At 39.7% G+C, this 26,849-nt stretch overlaps 1 protein-coding gene and 1 long non-coding RNA gene across 4 annotated transcripts in view; one reads left to right on the top strand and one right to left on the bottom strand.

The window, feature by feature from the left end:
* SPOCK3 (SPARC (osteonectin), cwcv and kazal like domains proteoglycan 3) overlaps positions 1 to 26,849 on the bottom strand; it is a 450,312-nt gene that overhangs the window by 31,323 nt on the left and 392,140 nt on the right. For all 3 annotated transcript variants that reach the window (XM_082468990.1, XM_082468989.1, XM_082468991.1), the window contains one exon: positions 15,215 to 15,334. In XM_082468990.1, coding sequence (XP_082325116.1) covers positions 15,215 to 15,334 — 120 coding nt within the window. The remainder of the gene's footprint in view (positions 1 to 15,214; positions 15,335 to 26,849) is intronic.
* The window catches only part of LOC309664131, a 354,258-nt gene that overhangs the window by 51,902 nt on the left and 275,507 nt on the right, over positions 1 to 26,849 (top strand). The gene's annotated exons all lie outside the window — the stretch shown is intronic.

Genomic DNA, 26,849 nt, shown 5'->3' with positions numbered 1-26,849 from the left:
TAGAGCACTGAAATTCCCATGAGACATCTAAAATCACTTTTAATAAATGCCTAGCAATGTCTCTTCTCTTCAAAGATGTGTCAAAATTTTCTGAAAAGCAGAAGTTATCAAACACGAAGTCTTTATAATCGAAAATCATCTCTCAACATTCCTGAGTGTTTATGCCACTGTAGAGAATGGAGTTATTCACATCTAGAATGTAGACACGTAGCAGTTCAGTCCCTCATCTTACGGAAATGCAAGCCTGTATTAACAACTGCATCTGCTTAGGCAGCAAATGTATCAGCATAACTGAGATTCACAAAAAATCAATGTAAAACCACTCAAAGGAAAGCAAAAACTCATTAAATGTAAATTTTGAAACATAGTCAAATTGACTGACGGATTGCCCTCACTCATGAAGGTTTAAAATTTTAAGGAGTACTGTAATACCAAAAAAAAAAAGAAGACTGTTAAATTCAGGAAGGAAGAGGGGTAAACAGGAATATGTAATGGAAAATAAAGTATCATTCTAGCCCACACTGGGTTCAATACACAGGTCTTGTAGATTCAAAGACAAAAATAAGGTAAAACAAAAATCCTCTCCTCAACCTGTCATTTAAATAGTTATTTTAGATTCTGTTTCCAGTAATGTCTGAGTAACATATACTGGACTGATTCTCCTACTCATAAATTGTTAAACTCTGCACATAATTTAAAAAAAAGACAGGAAGGAACCGAAGAGCGGTTAAGAAGCAGGCATGCTCTGGCGGGTAACCCACACTTTGAGGAGGGAAGTTCTACGGAGTGAATTCTCAGGTCTCACTGTTTTTCAGCCTGGGGACAGACCTGGCATGGCAAATCACGTGAGGGACAATGGTGGCAAAAGAATGCAGACATTCCAGCTTGGAAGAATCAAAAGACTGTAAAACTGCTGAAGATCTGGGGAGAAATTCGGGACGGAAAAGAGCCAGAGAGCCCAACATTGTCTGCCCTAGCTTCTGATGACCCATCAGACACACACACACACACCGTGGACTCAACTCACCTCCACTAGAGGCTGCAAATCTGAACTGAGGTTAGAGCTGGTGCCCAAGAAATACAGTTTTCATTTAGAGCCCAACAAAATTAATCATCTGCTGAAACAAAAAACACTCAGTGGACTAAACTAACATAACAAAGCCTCCCACAATTTAATATCCATAACATCGGGGGCACCATCCAGAATTAGGAGATCTATAAAGCACCAGGGAAATGGGACATGTTCTTAAAAGAAGAGATGATCAATTAAGAATAAACCTGAGATGAACCAGTTGTTGAGGTAGCAGACAAAATTTTAAAGCAAGTAAAATAGCTCTCTTTAATGAAGGAAAAAATATGCTTGCAATAATTGCAATGACAGGAACGATGAGAAGAGAAGTAGAAATTATAAGAAAGAACTAAATAGAAAGTCAAGAATAAAATAACAGATAAAGCTACACAACTTTTAAAAAAATCACAGATGAAGTCAAGAGCAGAAGTGAGTATACAGAGGAAAGAAAGACAGTTGTCTATAGATCAGCTGCAAGGATCTACTGCAAAGAAAAGCCAGGATAGGGATGAGCAGAGCCTCTGAGACTGTTACATTATATCAGGGAGCAAAACACATGTAATTCAAGCCCAGAAGAGAAGAGAGAGAGAACGGGGCAGGAGAAGTGGTCGGAGGAAAGGTGGTAGAAGTTTTGATAAATATCTAAATTTACAGATTAAAGAGATGTAACAGTCCTCAAGCAAAAACACAGAGGAGGTCATTTCTAGTCAAACTGTTAAGAACTAAAGATAAACGACACATCACACTTAAACGATTCAGTTAAATCCTGGTATCTCATTAGAAATTACAGAGTCCAGGAAGGGTTGAATGATATCTTTAAATGAGGAAAGAAAAAATGTTTTTAATGCTTTCAAACATCTATATCCATTGAAAATATTCTTCAGGCAAGAATTCCCTGCTTCCACTGAGGGAGGAAGCTGAAAAGAGTATTTTTCTCACCCTAACAATAAGAAAAATATAAATAATCTACAAAACCACAATTTTTTGAGCTCATCAGAGACTCTGTGTCTCTGGGCAGTGTAATAACTCAGGACCCATGACAGGCTTGTGGCTCCAGAAGGAGATGGTGCGAGCATCTGATCACCTGAGAAAGCCACAGAACATTACATAAGCTAAGGAGGAGAACGCAGCCAAGATCTTCCATGAATTGTGGAAGGCTTAGTGTATGTCTACTCTATGACAGCAAACAACCCCTGGAAGCCACAAAAGGAAGAGGAATCCATAAGCACCAACAGATTTTATTCCACAGACCACAGCAAGTGCTTTCAAGAAAGACACAGGGTGGGACAAGAGACCCAGGAAAGCCACCTGAGAAGCAGAAGCTGCTGTGAGAAAGTATGAGGGTCCACCTATGCCCCCTTTCCTGTACCCCTCACAGAGCAAGCGTGAAGTTCCTGGGGGAGAGCGGGAGCCTCTGTCACCCTGGGGACACAGCTGAGGATACTTCACCAGAGGAGTGGGAAAGAAAAGCCCAGCTCTCTCTGAGTGAGATCAGGACAATATTCAGGGTACAGATCATGGGAGAACCCTGCCACCAGCGGAGGATCGGGTCTCTGAGAAGGTCCCACCTCGAGACCCAGGTACATGGTCCTACCTACGGCTACAGCTCAACCGGAACAGAAAGGGATCTCCTAGGTCCGGGTAGCACCTGTCGAATACCGAGTATCAGCAGCCTGCCAGCGGGGGAAAGACCATGAAGGGGGACCTTCCCTGAGGCTGGGTTTCAAAGGAAAACCATAAAGAAGCAGGCGGAGAAAAAGGCCATGGTAACTAGCCCCACCACAAGCACAAGGCAGCACAAAGGAATCTGAAGCTTCAGATGCCGTGAAAGTGACAATAATAAACCAAACCACAAGCAAGTTCAGGTATACGTCTGGACCGACTTGATCACCTTATCAAAGGCCAAGCACAACAGGAGGCAGCCTCACTTCCAGGCATAAATACTGTTTACCTCAGTCTTACTGTCTACTCAACGTGTCCACTTTTAACGAAAGAAACAGACATACAAAAAAGGAAGGAAAAATTTAAAAACATTGCTATGAGATGAAACACTCAATAGAAACAAACTCAGATATGACAGAGGCAGCAACTATCAGAGAAGTAATTTAAAATGAATATGATTAATAGATTAAACGCTGTAGTATAAAAGGTAAAATTTGCATTAAAACTATAGGCAGAAACTATAAGAAAAAGAACCTAAAAGATACATCAGGAGGAGTAGAGGGAGGAGGAGGAGCAGGAGTACAGGGCACACAAGACCCATAGATCCTTAGAAAACAGACCAAAAGGGCTTCCCTGGTGGCGCAGTGGTTGAGAGTCTGCCTGCCAATGCAGGGGACACGGGTTCGAGCCCTGGTCTGGGAAGATCCCACATGCCGCGGAGCAACTAGGCCCGTGAGCCACAATTACTGAGCCTGTGCTCCGCAACAAGAGAGGCCACGACAGTGAGAGGCCCATGCACCGCAATGAAGAGTGGCCCCAGCTTGCCGCAACTGGAGAAAGCCCTCACACAGAAACGAAGATCCAACACAGCCAAAAATAAATAAATAAATAAATAAATATTAAAAAAAAAAAGATGATACTATCTTTAAAAAAAAAAAGAAACAGACCAACAGAAAGTGATTGAAATGGCAGAAGGAAAAGAGAGAGAAAATAGGGTAGAAGAAATATTGCAAGAGTTGATGAAGAACCCTCCAAATTAATGAGATACATCAGACCACAGAGATAAGAATCTTAGAGGACACAGAACAGGATAAGAATCAAACAAACAAAGAAACAAAACCTAGACACATCAGAGTCAAAAGCGAGTGATGAGGAGAAACATCTTTAAAGCAGCTAGAGGCAAAATACACATTTCTACAGAGGAACAAAGAGAAGAGAATGACAGCAGACTTCCCAGCTGAAACCACAGAAGCCAGAATACAAGGAAAATACATTTGTAACGTGCTGAAAGAAAATGGGCTCTTGACCCAAAACTATTTACCCAGAGAAATTATCTTTGCAAAAGGAGAAGTACCTTTTAAGAAACAAAAATGGGAGAAAATTTATTTAAAACAGATGTGATCTATAAGAATTGTTGAAAAAAAAAAGAGTTCTTTAGGCAGAATAAATGTGGTATCAGGTAGAAACTTGGATTGCTACAAAAAAGAAACTGAAGAATTCTGGATGTTGCATAAATAAAGATTAATATGAAATTCAGGTTTTTAATTTCAAATTGTTTTAAAAGATAATTGAATGTCTAATCTAAAGCTATTAGCAATGCATTTGTATTTGTAGTATATGTAAAAGCAAAACATACGTCAAAATAGCACAAAAGATGGGATAAATTGAAAGCTGTAATTCCTTCTAATGTATACAAAACGGCAAAATATTATTTGAAGGTAGCTTGTGAAAAATTAAATTTATATCTTATAAATCCTAGAGCAACCAATAAAAATCTTTTAAAAGCAGGTAAAGTAAAAGAATGTCAAGAGCAGAGTTAAATGAAATCATAAAAATACTTAACTGGTCCAAAACAAGGCATTATAAGAAAAGAAAATGGGCAAAGAGGAGATGGAAAAAATAAAAAATAACTAGCAAGAAAGCAGACTGTAATTAAACCATATCAATAACTGTATAAAATGCAAATAATCTAAGCATATCAATTAAAATACAAAAAAAATGCCAGACTGAATAAAAAACCAAGGCTCAACTATATATTATTCTAAAGGAAACCATTAAAAAAATGGCATAGTAGATTGAAATTAATAGATTGGGAAAAAAATATCATGCAAACACTAATGAAAAGAAAGTCAAACTGATTCTACTAATAATATATTTGACTTCAGAATAAGGAATGTTACCAAGATAAAAAGGGGCATTATATAATAATAAATTGTTCAGTAAGAAGAGAAAACAACCCTAAATGCGTTTGTATCAGAAATGAAGCTTCAAAATACATGACAAGGGGATTTCCCTGGTGGTACAGTTGTAAAGAATCTGCCTTGCACTGCAGGGGACGCGGGTTTGATCCCTGGTCCGTGAACTAAGATCCCACATGCTGCGGGGCAACTAAGCCCGTGCACCACAACTACCGAGCTCCCATCCTCAATGAGACAGCCCATGTGCTGCAAACTACAGAGCCCATGCGCTCTGGAGCCTGTGCGCCACAACCAGAGAGAAAAAACCCTCAAGCCACAACTAGAGAGAAGCCTGTGTGCTGCAACGAAAGATCCTGTGTGCCTCAACAAAGATCCCGTGTGCCACAGCTAAGACCCAACGCAGCCAAAAAAAAAAAAAAAAAAAAAAAAGAAAAAACAAAACACATGACAAAAAAATGAACAGAACTGAATGGAAGAATAGAAAAATTCCCAGTTATATCTGGAGACTTCAACACTACTCTATAAAAAAAAAAATCAGTGGAACAAGTAGACGGAAAAGAGTATAGAAGAACCGAACAAAATTTTCAACAAACTTGAAATAACTTCTACCAATAGAACACTCCAACACATAATAACAGAATACAGGCTCCTTTCGAGTGCATTTGGAACATATTCTGAGCCATAAAACGGACTTTAACACATTTGAAAGAACTAAAACCACATGAAATATGACATCAGAACGTAACACAATTACAGGAGAAATGAATCACAGAGAAACTCTCAAAAAACAGACATTAAAGAGAAAATAGAGGCATAGAGAATAAATGTGGCTTAAATAATTGCAAAGATGTTATTTTAATTCAGTAAGGAAATATGATCTATTGCCAGAATCCTATCACACGCCAATAAACTGGGGATGGTTTAGAGATTTAAGTGCAAAAATATATACATTAGAAGAATATCCATGTCAGTATTTTCTTAGGGAAGTCTCTCTCACAAACTAAGAACTCTGAAATCAAAAAAGATGCCGTGAGAACATATTTGCAATACAATAAAGATTTAAAAGGTTAAAATGATGGAGAGTAATCAGCTTGCTGTCACGTACTGTGTATAGTGTGAGATCATTTACATTAAAAATGTTTATGTGAATATATATGCTTGTATGAGAATGAAGTAGGATTGGAAACCATGTGTACCAGGTTGGTAACAATTTTCACCTCATGAGGGAAGGAACGGATGGAGTTGGTAAAAGGACAATAATTCTCTTCATGTTCCTTCATGTGCATTAAAAAAATAAGCATGTGTTACACATAATTAAAATATACGATATGAAAAATTAAATAAATAGGAAAAAACAATGTTATATATATGTTTCCTTCCCAGCTGTGATACATTAGAATAATTTAATACTCATTAATGTCTCAAAGGAATCATCATAAAATTAATCGCTTTTTAATTGGCTAGCCTGTGGCCCAAGGACCACTGTGGTGTCTAGAATCACTTGTTGCCACATTAAATAACCTACGGCAGTTATGAGTTTGAGCTATTTTATTTCCTTATTATACTTTGTCCCTTTGTTTTTGCTATCACCTTTTGTGGCTTTCAAGACATCTACTAAGCAAACATTCCAGGTTTTTGTGTATTACTCAACTGGCATTATTAGAGTAAAATTTGACAAAAATAATGCTTACTTGTAACTGACTGAATATATATGACATATATATGGAATGTGAAACTTTATGTTTTGTTTTCTTTTTCTGTACAGATTTTTAAAAATCTGTTGGTTTTTTTTTGGGGGGGAGGGTACTTTATCCCTTTTTTTCTAGGTTCAAATAGTTCAAATTACTGGTTAAATGTGCTCTGAACACCCTACATGATTATATTTTGAAATTAAGGTATTTATTTAGTTGAAAATGGAATGCAATAAAATTGGCAACAGTTCACTTACCCTGTGAGAAGCAACAAGCAACCTACTTTTTAATGATTCCCAAATTTTCAAAGCTAATAATGATTCCCTCTATTTGGAGTACTACACTTCCTAAAGACTAGAGTTTCACCAAAATTTAGTGCTAGTAAATTTAGTGCTAGTAAATAGTGCTAGTAAACTGGATAATTTCCCAGGTTATAATAATGTAACAAAACATTCTTATTATAATACATCATTCACTTAGCACCTTATTTTATATTTATTGTTTCAATCTAGCTAAATATGAAATAATTTCAATCTAGCTAAATAGGAAATACATAATTTCTATAAAATTATATCTAAATATTAAGACAATACCTTAGTAATACTAAAGTGTATAATTAAATTTTATTATGGAGAGAGTTATTGGATCTACCTACTAAAAGAAGAAAATGCCAGATAACAAACAAAACAAGCAATGATCTGAATTTTCATTTTATTACTTGAAATAAGAAAAGAAAATTTATCCACCAACTTTAGAGGTCTTTGTTTTCAAAAATGAAGTTCCCTGCTATACCTAGAATGCTCCTGATTACATTAAAATGGGACATTGTTTTTAAGCCATCTGATTCCAAATTCAACCTTCCTCTCAATGTGAAGGCAGCAGACATAAAGTGTGTCATCTTGGTAAGAAATTAGAATGTGTTCGTTTACCCGGGGGTTAAGTAGTCTCTCACCTTGTCTGACTGAGCAAAGCATTTGGCGGGTAGGAAAGCAAAAGTAAGACGTTATCTTAATTAATCTTAGTCAGACTGTTAATCTGAGGATTTTGCATATGATTCTGATGTCCAGACGCTTCTCAACTGACAAAAAGAAAATTAATATAGTATCTCTTTCAGAGAAGGACAGGCATACACACACACACACACACACACACACACACACAATTGCAACCATATTAACAAACAAACCTTGGTATAGTGTTTCTGTTCTTAAATTTTTGGAGATTTAGATAATGAAACAAAATATATCAAGTATACAGTTTAGATAGGTAAAACATATATACTGAAAAAAGGCTCAAACAGTACTTTCATGGTATGATGATAACAGAATCAGAGGCCAAATAGATCTATTTCCTTCACCTTCTCATAAAATACATTTTAAGTTTTTTACCATCTTAGGCGCTTTTCTATGGTTATTCCTTTGTGACAGCTCTAAAATATACCCAAATAAAACGTACCAAAGAAGCCTGATTTTTTTAATATAAAGTAGACTTAAGTTGTTAAAAAATAATGGCAAACTTTACCAGCTTGTTTAATTTCTTAAGAAGCTATAACATTATTGATCTTTTTTGTCAACTGAAACCACTTAACTATGTAATATTTACACTATCCAAGATTCAGATAAACAATCAATTCTTCTTGGGTAATGGTTATAAAATCCTTTATGGAATGGCTGTGATAAAATCTGGTCAATTAAAAACTCAGGTTAGTGTCCTATTGTGTTTGAGAGTTAAGAATAACTACTAAAATAACCAGTAGGAAAACAAACCCACTATTTTTCACCATACCTTAAATTATTTTGGGCAGTGTGACAAGATGTTTAACTAATGTCAAATGCATAGCAGCATTAATTTGGTAGCCAGTGTAAGAGGCTGGCAAGTTCCCCTTCCTTATAAAGCACAGACCACATTCTGGGTTCACTGCCTTATAAAAAGAAGTAGTGTACCTTCCCGTTTAAGCTTCATCAAGTCTTGACCCGTTTATTTCAATCCTGCTACAGTCAGAGATTTGCCCTCCTGGAACCTGCCTGTTCCAGCAAACATGGGAAAGCAGCTACAAGCTACTTTATCACTCTTCTGAAACTAGACCAATTTTTAGATGAAAACTTGTGATTAGATTTTAACTTATTCACTAAACAACTTGTTCCTGGGTCCCTACTGTGTGCCAGGGCTGTCTTTCTGGGAGCTGGGGATCCCACAGAAGAAAGTTCCTGGCCTCACAGAGCTTACGTTTTACTTGGAAATGACAGAAAACAAACTAGGAAACATCTGTATATCACGTAGTGACATATGCTATAAAGGAAAGCAAGGTTGTCTTGCTGTTTTACATGTGATGGGAGCGCAGGCCTCTGAGGCTGGATATTTGGGCAACAAGCTGATGGAGGTGAGTGAGGAAAGACCCCCGGGGGGGGAGCGTGTCCTAGGACCTCAAAACAGCAAATACAAAGCAAGCGTTTCTGATACATTGATCAACAAATCCTGTGAGACCTCCCAGAACCCAGAGACATCAGGGCAATGGTGAGGGCACTAGCATCCTTTGTACTAACAGTTCTGAGCAATCTGGCTTAAGGGTAAGAGCGAGAGTGTATTCCCCACTCAGCATTCAGCTAAGGACCAGGAGTGGCTCTGCAATGAATATACAGTGAGCTGGGCTATAAGACTCGGATAAAGGAAAACAAGGGATTTCATGGCTTGATCTGTATTTCTACTCATCATAACAGTGCAGAAAAATTAATAATTTCAATTATGTATATATAAAATAATAATAAAGAACTTAGACGAACTTATACGAATGTGCAGATTACTTTACATATGCAAAGTAGAGTAGTGAATTTCACATTGTTTAAGGACAGAAAGCACTGACAAAGCAGACCCGGGGGGGACACCATTCTCCACTCTCCTGTGCCCACTTCAGTGTCTGCCAGCGCCATCCCTGAACTCATTCTCTGACTTTTACTGTCTATTAGTCTATAAGGTTAGATCAAACAGATGTAAGTTTTCAGAGTTATTTTGTAAGAAAATAAATATTCTATTCACAAACAGTCTAACAACACAGAAAGTAAACTCTATTTCCAGACAGTACACAGGGGCCATTTTTATGAAAATTACCTTTGATTTAAACTAGAGATACAGATCCATGAAAAGACAAGTATCTATCTCAAGGGTAACACGGTACGTGTTAAACAACAGATACTGGCATTTAAGCATACTTATTCGCACAACCAGAAAAATATACACGTCTTGGCCCTCCGTTACATATTTGCCCCTGGCAATAATATTTCGATGTTTGAATGCAAACAAGAATTCTTCTCTGAATTGTTTCCCAGATCTGTCACTCTTTCTAGGTTAAACTGGAAGTTGGCTGCTGAAGCATAAGGCAGGTACTCTGACCACTCAAAACGCTGTGACCCCCCACCCCAGGATGGACTTCATTCTACTGTCCCCGCATTGTCCAGTGAGTGTTGCAGTCTAAAGTTGGGGTGCAGGTCAGGATGGGGGCTTCCCGTCCCCACGGCGGGACAGACTAGGGGTCCGAGGATGGCCAGGAGGGGACGGGCTCTGAGAACCTGACCACAGACACCCGTAGGCTCTGGGGAAGGTCAAGACCCACTCACTCTAGTCCTGGCACCGCGGGCTGGGCTCCACGATGGAGGCCAGCCCAGCTAAGGGACCCGCGGGGGAAGTGGCCTCTTTCAAGCCTCAGAGACCGGGGGCCTTCCCGATGCTTTGAGGCAAAGCCGAAGGGAGGCTCTTCCCACCCCGTGAGAGGAGGCTGCCAGCGAAGGGCCGGCCCCCAACAGACGGGCCCCAGTGAGCACGCGAAGGAAGGTCAGCGCACGGAAAGGGCCCAACAGCCGGAGGGAAGGATCAGTGACACGCGGAGCTGAGTGAGTGAGGACACGGCCCGCTTACATTTAAACACACGCACGGATACTTCCGGGCGCACACATTTAAAAGTGCACAACTGCTCTGTAGACCGAAAACCGTAATTTCCCGGCTAAGCATCCTGCACGTGCATTGTAGGCGGGCAGCAAACTAGCGGCCCAGACGACACATCAGAACACAGGCAGAGCCATGAAAGGGCTGAAATTCTGAGTAACACAGGAGGCGGCTGCAGGGTCTCACGTGCCTGCTTGGTAGGCACGTGGGTCAACCACGCAGAGAAACGTTTCCGAAGTCCTCAGGTTTGCTGCCTCAGAATCCCCACGGCCCTCTTCCCCGACAAAGGCACTTCTCGCCCTGCTCACCCCTTCCTGTAAAGGAAAAGCCTGCTTCTGTCTGATTTGAGACGCTTGCAAGTTTGAGGGTGAGGCATTCTCCCCATCGCAAGAGTCTTTAAGTAAAGTCTCTCTTTACTTAGTCTGGGTTTGTTCCCCTTTTTTTTTTGTTTTCCCCCAGACATGGATGGGTGATCGGATGGGGACCCCACACGTCTGAAGCAAGGTCCTGCAGTGACACGCCACCTTGTGGTGGACGGTGGGCAGGACACGGCGGCAGGCCTCGCTCTGGGTTTGTTCTTATTTGACATTTTTATGGTGTCCTGAACACCCCTTGGGCCCCACCGTCTTCACCCAGGGCTTCTCTGCCCAGTCCCGACCCTCCGCCCCTGCGGTCACTCAAGCTCAGGGCTCCGCCCCAGCAGGGGCAGGTCTCGAGGGGTTCAGGGGCTCCAGGAGCAACCATCTCAGGCTCAAAAAGCTCATTTTGTTAAAAATATAATTTTATCCTAAGATAAAATTTACCCTAAGACAAAATTTATCCTAAGACTAATTTTCAAAACCTGTATAAGATAAAATCTACACAGATACAAAAAATTATAAAATGTTTGCCCCAAATATTATTTGTCATGGTCATTACTGGCTAATATTTAAAGGGTGTATTCATTCACATAATATTTTTAAATTAGTATCAAATATTATACTGGTACAAAACTAAAATGTGATTTCTTCTCTAATGACAAAAGTTTCTTGGATTATTGGCCTACTCTTAAAAAGAGATTGTAAAATAAGTTTTTCTTTGTCTTCTGGGAAATCTGCCTAAATGGTAAACATTCTGTGTCTGATCAGAATATTTTCCTGTGCCTTCTGTTTATCTTAATTATTAAAAAAACCACAAAATACAAGTCTGCTCACTGTCATACTGAAGACTCAGAACCCAACTATGTATGTTTACAAGAAAGACACTTAAGTCTAAGTAATAAAGAAAGACTGACAATAAAATGTTAGCAAGTATATCAGGCAAATGTAATAAATTTGAAAGTAGGAGTGGTAATATTATTATCCGATAACATGAAATCTATGCTAAAAAGTGGTAAGTAGGGTAGAGTGTAATAAAATAAAGGGATAAGAAGCATAATTAATGGATAAAACAGAAATAAATCCATATATCTAAAAAACAGAGCAGCAAACACATAGAGCAAAAAGCACAAAAAGTACTAGAAGGAACTATTTAAATAAAATTATAATGTAAGACATCAATATGGATTTCTCAGAATTAAACATATAAGCTGACATAACTTAGGATGTTTTTTTGTTGTTTGGTTTTGTGCTATGGACTGAATTGTGTCCCCCCCCCACCCAGATTCATGAATATGAAGCTCTACCCCCCAAAGTGATGGCATTTGGAGGTGTGGGCTTTGGGAGGTGATTAGGTCATGAAGGTAGAACCTCATGACGGGATCAGTGGCCTAAAAGACAGACTAGATCTCTCTCTCGCTGCCTTGTGAGAAGACAGCTGTCTCCAAGCCTGGAAGTGAGCCTTCACCCAGACCCCAATCTGCCAGCACCTGATCTAGGACTTCCCAGTCTCCAGAATTTGAGAAACAAATGTCTAGTGTTCAATCCACCTGGTCTAGGGTATTTAATTATAGTAGCCTGAGCTGACTAAGACGTTTTACTTTGTTTTGCTGTGCAAAAGCCCTGCCAACCTTCGCCAATATTTTATGATCAATTCACTACTAAAAAAGGAAATAAAAATTAGATTAACAATGAAATATAACAGCATGCTCACCAGAATGAACAGTTAAAAAGAATGGTAGTAATTTTTTTACTGCCAGGGATGAAGGCAAAAGCTAACTGTCGTGCTTTGCCGTTAGAAATTAGAAATGCCCTAAGCTTTCTGCAAAGCAGTCTGGTAATCTATTATTGTTTATAATTTGAAATGCGTGCACATCTTGACCTATTACTTCGACTACCTGGAATCTTCCTTATAGAAATAAAAGCCTACCAATTAACCACAGAATTGATTGAGAAGGAGAAAATAATGGAAACAGTAAATAATCATTGCTAGGGGAACAAGTGGTTGATTGAATTACGGTATATCCACACAATGTGGTATTTTTGATGGCTTCTTTGCTTCATCCATCCATTAATTCTAACTTTAGTGAATGCCACGTGTCAAATTATTCTACGTTCTGATGATACAATGGTGATCTCTCATTTATGGCTGTCTAGTGTGGACAGAGAGAGAAAATAAACAAAAAATGTATAGATGAATATTATAGTAGACGGTGAGGGACGCCATGGAGGGAAAACAGGACTAGAAAAGAGATGGGAGCCCAGTACTGGGGGGCCGGTGTCAGGAGAGGCTTCACCCAGGGGCAGGCGGGCCTGAGGAGCTGAGGGACTTGGCCACTCCCCATCTCGGGACTCGTCTTATCTTTTAACAACTTCCTTTTGGAGATTTCCTCCCTTTGGCCTCTGACCCCTTCAGTCTCTATAAATAATCCTCTACCTACTGTTTCACTGATTCTGCAAAGACATTCAGCTCCCAAAGAGCTTCCTGTTAATTCGCCCACAATATTAAGACTGTCTCATTTTTTTGTAAGAAAAAGCCAGAAAGGGAAATAATATTTAGGAATGTGTACAATTAACCAGGCATTGTACTGCGTGTCCTACAAGATCTCCTTTTATCCATTTCCAAATACAGGAGGGATTATTAGTCTTAACTAAGCTCAACAGAGAAAGGTGAGAGTGAGCAATAAAAATATTCAAGTGTGAGTATTGGGAGAACAGGTGTGGACGTGAATCAGAAAAGTCAATACGGAAGGATCTAGAACAAAACTTTACGTTACGCCAGACATGAATACAGGGGCAAACATACTTTATTACTTCTATTAAGTAAGATCAGGCATCTTACTTACTCTCAAGGCATCAAAAACTTAGCTTCTGCCAAAAATTTAAATGATAATTCTGGAGACAAGCCTGGAAGCGCTCCTACAAGGTAGGGAAATACTGTGGTTTCTTTGAGGACTTCCTAAGAAGAGGCATATAGATGTGGCCACCACACATTCACACACAATTATTATGTCTTTCTGTGAAAGCTGAATGAAAAATAATTATTACATTCTTTTGAACATAAATACGATCCATAAACACCGAACGTTGGGATTATAGAAAATTCCTTGGTGACAAGAAAACAAATGGGGCATTTTAGGAAACATAGATTAGGGATGGCCGTGCCCTCTTATCAAGTGATTCTGTTAGAAACGGGTAGCTGAGGGTTGCGAGTGGAAGTTCATGGTCTCATGGCGATAAGCAGCGGGCACTGGGCCCTTCTCTGTCAGCCGGACGCTGCCCCGGGTCACTGTTCTACCTTCGTCCCTTGCATCTTAGAGCAAATGAGGCGGTCTTGGAAAGCTCCCCCAAACTAAGCTCAGGTTTCAATATCTTTCTTTTACATGCATGAAAAATGTTGTAGATATTTTTTATAAATGAAAAAACATAAAATGAAGAGTTCATAAAATTATTCATAGCAAGTGCACTATTTCAGGATGCAGTTCCTATTTCTAAGAAATTAAAAACCACTTTTATATAGATTATATAGATGAAAGAATCATGTAAGATTCACTTGGCTCTTATTTTCTTCTTTCTTTGATGAATTTGATTTGCAGCATGGCAAACATCCTGTTTCTACTGACATACTTGGGTCAAATCAGAAATGACTAAGGTGGAGGAGGGCTAATCATGTTGTTTAAAAATCTAAGCACTTCAAAATTATTACCTTTACTCCCCACGTTGTTCTACTCTTTAGCACTTCAGCCAAAATACTGGAAAATATTCCTACTCTTTCAATTCAACTGGAAGCTCAACGCTGTCTCTAATTCCTTTTCTAATCAGAGTTGTCACAAATGCTTTGTTTCCTTGCTAAATACATGTTATGGCTGAGCTTGGAAGTAAAAACAATGTTCAGACTTCCGTTCAGCATCTAAGTAAAGAGTAAACTTTGACCTAAGTAATTCACTGGACATAAAATCCCATATCAAAGACAACGACACAGGGGCTTCCCTGGTGGCGCAGTGGTTGAGAATCTGCCTGCCAATGCAGGGGACACGGGTTCGATCCCTGGTCTGGGAAGATCCCACATGCCGCAGAGCAACTAGGCCCGTGAGCCACAACTACGGAGCCTGCGCGTCTGGAGGCTGTGCTCCGCAACAAGAGAGGCCGCGACAGTGAAAAGCCCGCACACTGCAATGAAGAGCAGCCCCCGCGTGCCACAACTAGAGAAAGCCCTCGCACAAAAACGAAGACCCAACACAGCCAAAAAAATAAATAAAAAAAAAAAAAGACAACGACACACATCAAATTTAGAAGCCTTACTGCTTCTCTCCGGCCGCAGCGATGCTTTCGTCTTCTTGTTCTGGCTCCCACTCTCATGCAGGGCCTTGAACCAGTCCCGCAGTCTGCTGGCCATCTCCCTGAGCTCCAGGTCACTGCAGGCTGAAAGCAAAGAGGAACAACACAAAGCCTGAAGAGTCACTGAGCGTCATGTCAGCGCTAGTTCTCAAATTATTCCGATACCTAAAAGGTAACAACAACTAAAAGAGGAAAACTAATACAGTTGCTAATTGTGCTTTAGCCTTGAAGAACGAAATACGTGTTTGCAACATAACAAGATGTAATATAACAGTAACACTTCTTTAAAAAAGAAATATGAATAGTGGAATTCTGCTTGCACTCTTCAGAGGGTCTCCTTGTGAACATCACATGGATCTAGTCATAATATTCATGTACTGAACACATCATGGGAAGATGCTGGTGGGTTGTCTGGGGAAATAAGGGGCTGAAAAACCAAAATGAATACTTACACATTTATTACTGGCTCTACCTATTATAATAGCTTATGATTTATAAACCTGCATTAGTATGCAATATATGTAGGAATTATCAAATATAAATATGTGCTGTTTTTATTTGGTTTAATCTTAATCCTACATATTTTTTGACCACAGAAAAGGAACAGCTCTTATTTGACATTAGGAAAGATTGGAAAATATTTCAGAAAATGATATCATATTTCTGTCATAAAAGAAAGGTGTTAGCAAACTTTGACATTTGGACTTAAATTAATTCCTCTTTTCAAAATATTGTTATTTACCAATAATTATGTTCTTAAAATTAGTCTATACAATAAGAGTAGCAGAATATATTTTATAAATATGTATGTGTGTGTGAGACTAGTGCTAAAATATGGTAGGTCAAATTCAGTAATTTGTTGCCAAAATATTTTGAAAATATAAGAAATACTTATTTATATTGTTACTGGAGACCTCATCCCTCTTCAAGTAACTAATGTGCAATTTCCTGAACCAAGTGTCCTTTAACACACTCTTCCTGCTCAGTTTGTTAAAAACAATAATTTACACAATGATATTAAAGTGTTACATTACACTTAATATATGCTGTACACATTATATTACAATACGTATTATATATAATGTAACATGTACAACATAAAAAATATAGTATAGTGTAATGCAATATAATTTAAGAATCTAAGCCCACTTCCTGGTATTAAATAAAACTGCAGATGAAATAGGCCCTCCCGGTACCCAGTGAGGCGGATGACCCGTATCAGCAAATCACTGTGACATTTCAGGACCCTGGAGGCACAAAACAAAACCCTAAGACAGCCGTGGAGGGAAAGCAACACAAAGTGCCGTGTGCAAAGAATAAAGACTTGGAATGTCTTCAGACTTTCCAGGAGTAACATTGACAGGCAGAAAGACAACTGGAAAATTACTTCGTAGTTTATACCGGGAATCCTACATCCAGAAAAATCAGGTGGGAGAGTAAGCTAAAGGTATTTGAAATATACAAGATCCCAAGATTAACCACCCACATCACCTTTCCCCACGAGCCGCTGGAAGATGTGATCCATCAGAGAGAGAACTGATGAGTGGATGTGAGACACAGGAAATATGAGTCTTAGAAGTGAGGCGGTTTCTGGGACGATGGGAAAGAGGGTCCCAGGACACGTGCTGTGGGTTTGAGCATCGCTGGTCAAGGGTTAGGGCTGCAGGATTTACAGCTATCATTTCATCCAGGGAAACAATGAGCTACGTGAAGGTGGAAGAAAACATCACCTTTACAGGTCATGTCCAGGCTGGCTGAGGCTGAGGGACGGAGACAAAGAGTCCCTCTAATGTGACCGTGGACACTCCAGCCCGCAGCTCTGTGCCCACAGACATCCAGGCGAGAGTCTGCTGACTCCACAAACTGCTATGCAGAAGAAGACGAAAGCCCACCTGAAGAAAGGCATTCTTCTACATATGCTCATTTACCTGACACGCATCTCTGGAGGGAAAAGACAAGGCTGATGAGGCTAGTTCTCTCCAGCGGGGGGAACCAGATGAAGGAAGGAGAGTGCTGTGAGGGAGTCTTATGTTTACCGTTCATCTCTTTTTTCCTATTCAACTGTGTGCTTAAACCCCTATTAACATTCAAAAATAAATAGAAAGTTTTAAATTTCTTTCAAGAATTCATTACAACGCTTCTAACCCTTCACCCAGCATTTCTCTTTCTTAAAAATTGTCTTGCAGGTGTACCACACATACACAAGCTTATTTAAATTGCACAACATCATTTATTCAGCACGTCTCTAACAGCAGGGGGGTTAACAACACTGCTTCTCAGCAGTGGCCTGGTGATAAGCCAGGGACATCCACCGCCAATGAAGCTCTGAGTCATTAATACGTTAAGAAGGTCATTATGTACAGACTTGGAACAATACCTACACTACAGCTTCTGGTGAAAAAAGATGAACACAAAAGATGTTTGGTACACTTCCGTTTGTGTAAGAAGGGAGGAGAATGTGTTTGTTCATGTATGCCTAAAATATCTCCGGAAATACAAAGGAGAGATTGAGAGACTTTCACCTCTGCAAGGGGGCTGGGGGAGAGGAGATCCAGGTTGGTGGAGACGTCTGTGTACGTACATTTATTTTATTTTTTATTTTTTCCCACCCATATGATAGTCCTTTATTTATATATTTATTTAACTTTCATTTATAATTTTAAACATTACAGCATGTTAATGCATTACCTACTTTAAACACATAAACATTCAAAAGTGAATTTTAGTTCTCTTTTTCCTTTATCCACCTTATATTTTTCCCAAACCACACCCAGCAAACAGCAAAGTTTCATCCAATAAAATACCTGCTGAAGAATGATAAAGTCTGTTGAAAAGATGGTATAAATTTTCTTTTATTCTGTTAATTTTAGTGATATAGTGCTTACCATGTATATCTAATGAAATGTTTGTAAACTTGTATGATTTTTATGAGGTTAAGTAATTTACATTTAAAAATAATACCATTAAAAAAATTTCCTCAAATATGAGACATTACACAGCTTTACTGTGTGTCACACACACCTAAGCTTAAGTTTCAACAGAAGGTTATGTATGTCTTGTAATAGAACATTCTAGGAATTAAGAATCCTGTGGTAATAATAATAATGATATGATAATAGCAGCTAACACTACACACTTACTGCTAGTTCTTTACAGATATGAGCATGTTTAATCCTTATAAAAACTCTATGAAGATTATACTACTGGGAGGACCTTCAAGATGGCAGAGGAGTGAGACGTGGAGATCACCTTCCTCCCCACAAATACATCAGAAATACATCTACATGAGGAACAACTCCTACAGAACACCTACTGAACGCTGGCAGAAGACCTCAGACCTCCCAAAAGGCAAGCAACTCCCCACGTACCTGGGTAGGGCAAAAGAAAAAAGAAAACACAGAGACAAAAGAATAGGGATGGGACCTGCACCAGTGGGAGGGAGCCGTGAAGGAGGAAAGGTGTCCACACACTAGGAGCCCCTTCGCGGGCGGAGACTGCAGGTGGCGGAGGGGGGAAGCTTCGGAGCCACGGAGGAGAGCGCAGCCACAGGGGTGCGGAGGGCAAAGCGGAGAGACTCCCGCACAGAGGATCGGTGCTGACCAGCACTCACCAGCCCGAGAGGCTTGTCTGCTCACCCGCCGGGGCAGGCGGGGCTGGGAGCTGAGGCTTGGGCTTCGGTTGGATCGCAGGGAGAGGACTGGGGCTGGCGGTGTGAACATAGGCTGAAGGGGGCTGGTGTGCCACAGCTAGCCGGGAGGGAGTCAGGGAAAGGCTGGAGCTGCCGAGGAGGCAAGAGACCATTGTTTTAGGGTGCACGAGGAGAGGGGATTCAGAGCGCCGCGTAAACGAGCTCCAGAGACAGGCGTGAGCCACGGCCATCAGCGCGGACCCCAGAGACGGTCATGAGACGCTAAGGCTGCTGCTGCCGCCACCAAGAAGCCTGTGTGCGAGCACAGGTCACTCTCCACACCGCCCCTCCCGGGAGCCCGTGCAGCCCGCCACGGCCAGGGTCCCGTGATCCAGGGACAACTTCCCCGGGAGAACGCACAGCGCGCCTCCGGCTGCTGCAACATCACACAGGGCTCTGACGCCGCAGGCTCACCCCGCATCCGTACCCCTCCCTCCCCCCGGCCTGAGTGAGCCAGAGCCCCCGAAGCAGCTGCTCCTTTAACCCCGTCCTGTGTGAGCGAAGAACAGACGCCCTCAGGCGACCTACACGCAGAGGCGGGTAGAAATCCAAAGCTGAACCCCAGGAGCTGTGCAAACAAAGAAGAGAAAGGGAAATCTCTCCCAGCAGACTCAGGAGCAGTGGATTAAATCTCCACAATCAACTTGATGTACCTGCATCTCTGGAATACCTGAATAGACAATGAATCATCCCAAAATTGAGGCAGTGGACTTTATGAGCAACTGTAGACTTGGGGTGTGCTGTATGTAACTGACCAGTTTCTGATTTTTATGTTTATCGTAGTTTACTTTTTAGCGCTTGTTATCATTGGTGGATTTCTTTATTAGTTTGGTTGCTCTCTTCTTTTTTTTTAAATTACTTTAAAAATATTTTTTCATAATATTTAAAAAATGTTTTATTTTAATAACTTTATTTATTTCTTTTCTTTTCTTTCTTTCTTTCTTTTTTTTTTCTCCCTTTTCTTCTCAGCCTTGTGGCTGACAGGGTCTTGGTGCTTCAGCCTGGTGTCAGAACTGAGCCTCTGAGGTGGGAGAGCCAAGTTCAGGACACTGGACCACCAGAGACCTCCCGACCCTACATAATATCAATTGGCTAGAGCTCTCCCAGAGATCTCGGTCTCAGCGCTAAGACCCAGATCCACTCAATGACCAGCAAGCTCCAGTGCTGGACACCCCATGCCAAACAACTAGCAAGACAGGAACACAACCCCACCCATTAGCAGAGATGCTGCCTAAAATCTTAATAAGTTCACAGACACCCCAAAACACACCACTGGACATGGTCCTGCCCACCGGAAAGACAAGATCCAGCCTCATCCACTAGAACAAAGGCACAAGGCCTTTCCACCAGGAAGCCTACACAACCCACTGAACCAACCTTACACACTGGGGGCAGACACCAAAAACAACGGGAACTATGAACCTGGAGCCTGTGAAAAGGAGAACCCCAAACACAGTAGGTTAAGCAAAATAAGAAGACAGAGAAATACACAGCAGATGAAGGAGCAAGGTAAAAACCCACCAGACCAAACAAATGAAGAGGAAATAGGCAGTCTACCTGAAAAAGAATTCAGAGTAATGATAGTAAAGATGATCCAAAATCTTGGAAATAGAATGGAGAAAACATAAGAAACATTTAACAAGGACCTAGAAGAACTAAAGAGCAAACCAACAATGATGAACAACAAAATAAATGAAATTAAAAATTCTCTAGAAGGAATCAATAGCAGAATAACAGAGGCCGAAGAATGGATAAGTGACTTGGAAGATAAGAGAGTGGAAATAACTACCACAGAGCAGAATAAAGAAAAAAGAATGAAAAGAATTGAGGACAATCTGAGACACCTCTGGGACAACATTAAATGCACCAACATTCTAATTATAGAGGTCCCAGAAGAAGAAGAGAAAAAGAAAGGGACTGAGAAAATATTTGAAGAGATTATAGTTGAAAACTTCCCTAATATGGGAAAGGAAATAGTCAGTCAAGTCCAGGAAGCGCAGAGAGACCCATACAGGATAAATCCAAGGAGAAACATGCCAAGACACATATTAATCAAACTATCAAAAAGTAAATACAAAGAAAAATACTAAAAGCAGCATGGGAAAAGCAACAAATAACATACCAGGGAATCCCCATAAGGTTAACAGCTGATCTTTCAGCAAAGACTCTGCAAGCCAGAAAGGAGTGGCAGGACATATTTAAAGTGATGAAAGGGAAAAATCTACAACCAAGATTACTCTGCCTTGCAAGGATCTCATTCAGATTCAACCGACAAATTAAAACCTTTACAGACAAGCAAAAGCTAAGAGAATTGAGCACCACCAAACCAGCTTTACAACAAATGCTAAAGGAACTTCTCTTGGCAGGAAATACAAGAGAAGGAGAACACCTACAATAAGAAACCCAAAACAGTTAAGAAAATGGTAATATGAACATACATATCAGTAACTACCGTAAATGTAAATGGCTTAAATGCTCCAACCAAAAGACATCAACTGGCTAAATGGATACAAAAACAAGACCCACATATATGCTGTCTACAAGAGACACACTTCAGACCTAGGGACAAATAAAGACTGAAATAGAGGGGATGGAAAAAGATATTCCATGCAAATGGAAATCAAAAGAAAGCTGGAGTAGCAATTCTCATATCAGACAAAATATACTTTAACATGAAGACTATTACAAGAGATAAAGAAGGAGACTACATAATGATCAAGGGATCAATCCAAGAAGAAGATATAACAATTGTAAATATTTATGCACCCAACATAGGAGCACCTCAATACATAAGGCAAACGCTAACAACCATAAAAGGGGAATCTGACAGTAACACAATCATAGTAGGGGACTTTAACACCCCACTTTCACCAATGGACAGATCATCCAAAATGAAAACAAATAAGGAAACATAGGTTTTAAATGTCACATTAAACAAGATGGACTCAACTGATATTTATAGGACCTTCCATTCAAAAATAACAGAATACACTTTCTTCTCAAGTGCTCATGGAACATTCTCCAGGATAAATCATATCTTGGTATCTTGGGTCACAAATGAAGCCTTGGTAAATTTAAGAAAATTGAAATTGTATCAAGTATCTTTTCCGACCACAATGCAATGAGACTAGATATCAATTACAGGAAAAAAAACTGTAAAAAATACAAGCACATGGAGGCTAAACAATACAATACTAAATAACCAAGCGATCACTGAAGAAATCAAAGAGGAAATCAAAAAATACCTAGAAACAATTGACAATGAAAACACAACGGCTCACAACCTATGGGATGCAGCAAAAGCAGTTCTAAGAGGGAAATTTATAGCAATACAGTCCTACCTCAAGAAACAAGAAACATCTCAAATTAACAACCTAATCTTACACCTAAAGCAATTAGAGAAAGAAGAACAAAAACCCCCCAAAGTTAGCAGAAGGAAAGAAATCATAAAGATTGGATCAGAAATAAATGGAAAAGAAATGAAAGAAACAATAGCAAAGATCAATAAAACTAAAAGCTGGTTCTTTGAGAACATAAACAAAGTTGATAAACCTTTAGCCAGACTCATCAAGAAAAAAAGGGAGAAGACTCAAATCAATAGAATTATAAATGAAAAAGGAGAAGTAACAACTGACACTGCAGAAATACAAAGGATCACGAGAGATCACTACAAGCAACTATGCCAATAAAATGGACAATCTGGAAGAAATGGACAAAATCTTAAAAAAGCACAATGTTCCGAGACTGAACAAGAAACAGAAAATATAAACAGACCAATCACAAGCACTGAAATTGAGACTGTGATTAAAAATCTTCCAACACAAGCCCAGGACCAGATGGCTTCACAGGCGAATTCTATCAAACATTAAGAGAAGAGCTAACACCTATCCTTCTCAAACTCTTCCAAAATATAGCAGAGGACACTACCAAACCCATTCTATGAGGACACAATCACCCTGATACCAAAACCAGACAAAGATGTCACAAAAAAAAGACACCACAGGCCAATATCACTGATGAACATAGACGCAAAAATCCTCAACAAAATACTAGCAAACAGAATCCAGCAGCACATTCAAAGGATAATATACTATGATAAAGTGGGGTTTATCCCAGGAATGCAAGGATTCTTCAATATATGCAAATCAATCAATGTGATACAACATATTAACAAATTGAAGGATAAAAACCATATGATAACCTCAATAGATGCAGAAAAATATTTCGACAAAATTCAACACCCATTTATGATAAAAACTCTCCAGAAAGTAGGCACAGAGGGAACTTACCTCAACATAATAAAGACCATATATTACAAACCCACAACCAACATCATTCTCAATGGTGAAAAACTGAAACCATTTCCACTAAGATCCAGAACAAGACAAGGTTGCCCATTCTCATCACTATTATTCAACATAGTTTTGGAAGTTTTAGCCACAGCAATCAGAGAAGAAAAAGAAATAAAAGGAATCCAAATCGGAAAAATAGAAGTAAAGCTGTCACTGTTTGCAGATGACATGATACTATACATAGAGAATTCTAAAGATCCTACCAGAAAACTACTAGAGCTAATAAATGTATATGGTAAAGTAGCAGGATACAAAATTAATGCACAGAATTCTCCTGCATTTCTATACACTAATGATGAAAAATCTGAAAGGGAAATTAAGGAAACACTCCCATTTACCACTGCAACAAAAAGAATAAGATACCGAGGAATAAACCTACCTAAGGAGACAAAAGACCTGTGTGCAGAAAACTATAAGACACTGATGAAAGAAATTAAAGAGGATACCAACAGATGGAGAGATATACCATGTTCTTGGATTAGAAGAATCAACACTGTGAAAATGACTCTACTACCCAAAGCAATCTACAGATTCAATGCAATCCCTATCAAACTACCAATGGCATTTTTCACAGAACTAGAACAAAAAATTTCACATTTGTATGGAAACATAAAAGACCCCGAACAGCCAAAGCAATCTTGAGAAAGAAAAATGGAGCTGGAGGAATCAGGCTCCCGGACTTCAGACTCTACTACAAAGCTACAGTAATCAAGACAGTATGGTACTGGCGCAAAAGCAGAAATACAGATCAATGGAACAGGATAGAAAACCCAGAGATAAACCCACACACATATGGTCACCTTATCTTTGATAAAGGAGGCAAGAATACACAATGGAGAAAAGACAGTCCCTTCAATAAGTGGTGAGGGGAAAACTGGACAGCCACATGTAAAAGAATGAAATTAGAACACTACCTAACACCATATACAAAAATAAACTCAAAATGGTTTAAACACCTAAATGTAAGGCCAGACACTATAAAACTCTTAGAGGAAAACACAGGCAGAACACTCTATGACATCAATCACAGCAAGATCCTTTTTGACCCGCCTCCTGGAGAAATGGAAATAAAAACAGAAATAAACAAATGGGACCTAACTAAACTTAAAAGCTTTTGCACAGCAAAGGAAACCATAAACAAGACGAAAAGACAACCCTCAGAATGGGAGAAAATATTTGCAAACGAAGCAACTGACAAAGGATTAATCTCCAAAATATACAAGCAGCTCATGCAGCTTAATATCAAAAAAACAAACAACCCAATCCAAAACTGGGCAGAAGACCTAAATAGACATTTCTCCAAAGAAGATATACAGATTGCCAACAAACACATGAAAGAATGCTCAACATCACTAATCATTAGAGAAATGCAAATCAAAACTATAGTGAGGTATCATCTCACAGTGTTCAGAATGGCCATCATCAAAAAATCTACAAACTATAAATGCTGGGGAGGGTGTGGAGAAAAGGGAACCCTCTTGCACTGTTGGTGGGAATGTAAATTGATATAGTCACTATGGAGAACAGTATGGAGGTTCCTTAAAAAACTAAAAATAGAACTGCCATATGACCCAGCCATCCCACTACTGGGCATATACCCTGAGAAAACCATAATTCAAAAAGAGTCATGTACCAAAATGTTCATTGCAGCTCTATTTACAATAGCCAGGACATGGAAGCAACCTAAGTGTCCATCGACAGATGAATGGATAAAGAAGATGTGGCACATACATACAATGGAATATTTCTCAGCCATAAAAGGAAACGAAATTGAGTTATTTGTAGTGAGGTGGATGGACCTAGAGTCTGTCAAACGGAGTGAAGTAAGTCAGAAAGAGAAAAACAAATACCGTATGCTAACACATATATGTGGAATCTAAAAAAAAAAAAGGTTCTTTAGAACCTAGGGGCAGGACAGGAATAAAGATGCAGATGTAGAGAATGGATTTAAGGACACAGGGAGGGGGAAGTGTAAGCTGGGACGAAGTGAGAGAGTGGCATGGACATATACACACTACCAAATGTAAAATAGATAGCTAGTGGCAAGCAGTAGCATAGCACAGGGAGATCAGCTTGGTGCTTTGTGACCACCTAGAGGTGTGGGATACGGAGGGTGGGAGGGAGATGCAAGAGGGAGGGGATATAGGGATATATGTATATGTATAGCTGATTCACTTTGTTATACAGCAGAAACTAACACACCATTGTAAAGCAATTATACTCCAGTAAAGACGTTAAAAAAACCCAATATTTGCTATGAAGCACCAATTGGAAAATTTTGGCAATTATGAATATTTTATGTAGGTTTTTGCGTGCATATGTTTTTATTTCTCCTAGTGAAGTAATTAGAATTGGAATTACAGGATCTTGGGGTATGTTAGTTTCACAATAAAACTTTTTTTTCAAAGTTAAAAAAAAAAGATTATAGTACTACTGCTTCCATATAAGTGTCCGGAAATTGAGGCATTGAGAGCTTTAAAACTGTCTGAGCTCAGAGAAGTGGGAGAACCAAGTTCTGAACCCAAAAGGATAGACGTCAGAGCCCAGGTTCTTAATCCTGACGGGAAACCCCCCTCAGTAGTCCCAGTAATAATAATCACCACCACTGCCGCAGCCGCGGCAGCAAAGCCGTACGTGGAATAGCCAAGTCAAAGCTTCACTCCAAGCCCAGGAATTTCCGCTCTGGGAAGTGAGGACTGGATTCCTCAGTACTGACGCGTGGTGATCGCCATGCAGAGCGGGGTGATGTTAGCAAAACACACTTTTAGAAGAAAATAACACGAAACCTATGTAAATACATCTTCTTGACTAGGAAGGAATCATTTGTCTTCAAGTCCACTTTTCGTGCCAGTTAAGAACAGATCCCAGAGATGTGATGAACACCAAATGCAGGAGAGTTTATGCTGCTACAGACCTCACTGCAGTTCACAAAGGCCACGATGGAGGTCACAGAAGACGTGCCTTCCCCTAATCGTTTAAGAGAAGCCACAGTATTGCCCTCACTTTTTATGAGTCCAGCTGCCCTTGCCATACACAAAAAAGGACATGCCTAGCTCACGCAAGCTTGAAATATATTACTTACAGGACGACAGTCACAATTCCCTGGCTACCAAATCCTTTGCTACAGACACGCTCTGATAGGAACAGGGGCAGTCAGACCCCACCCACGCGAGGGTCTGACGGCCACCAGCACTTCAGTAGTGTTCTTTTCCAGAAAAAGTCAATGAATGTCTTTTCCTGATGTTTTCCACAAGTTCTACTATATTGATTTTTTTCTACATATAGACTCTTGCATTTATATAGCATGAAATGGTTTGAATGAGGTTTCACATTTGATTTTAATGTCAAGCCTGGAAGATTAGGTAAAGGATATTATCATTTTTTCTTTTTACAGCTATGGAAACTGGGACACAGAAGTTAAACGCTGCCCTAAATTTTATAGCCAGTAGTGACTAGAGCAGGCTTGGTGCTCACTGATTTAATTGTATTTGTAGTCAGGAGTGAATAACAGAACAATAAATCATAATCAATGTGAATAAAAGAAAAGCTGGGTTTCAAT

This window comes from Balaenoptera physalus (genome assembly GCF_965194825.1).
Source record: "Balaenoptera physalus genome assembly, chromosome: 7".
NCBI lineage: Eukaryota > Metazoa > Chordata > Mammalia > Artiodactyla > Balaenopteridae > Balaenoptera > Balaenoptera physalus.
Note: the sequence above shows the minus strand (reverse complement) of the source record. Positions and strands in the feature narration are given on the sequence as shown.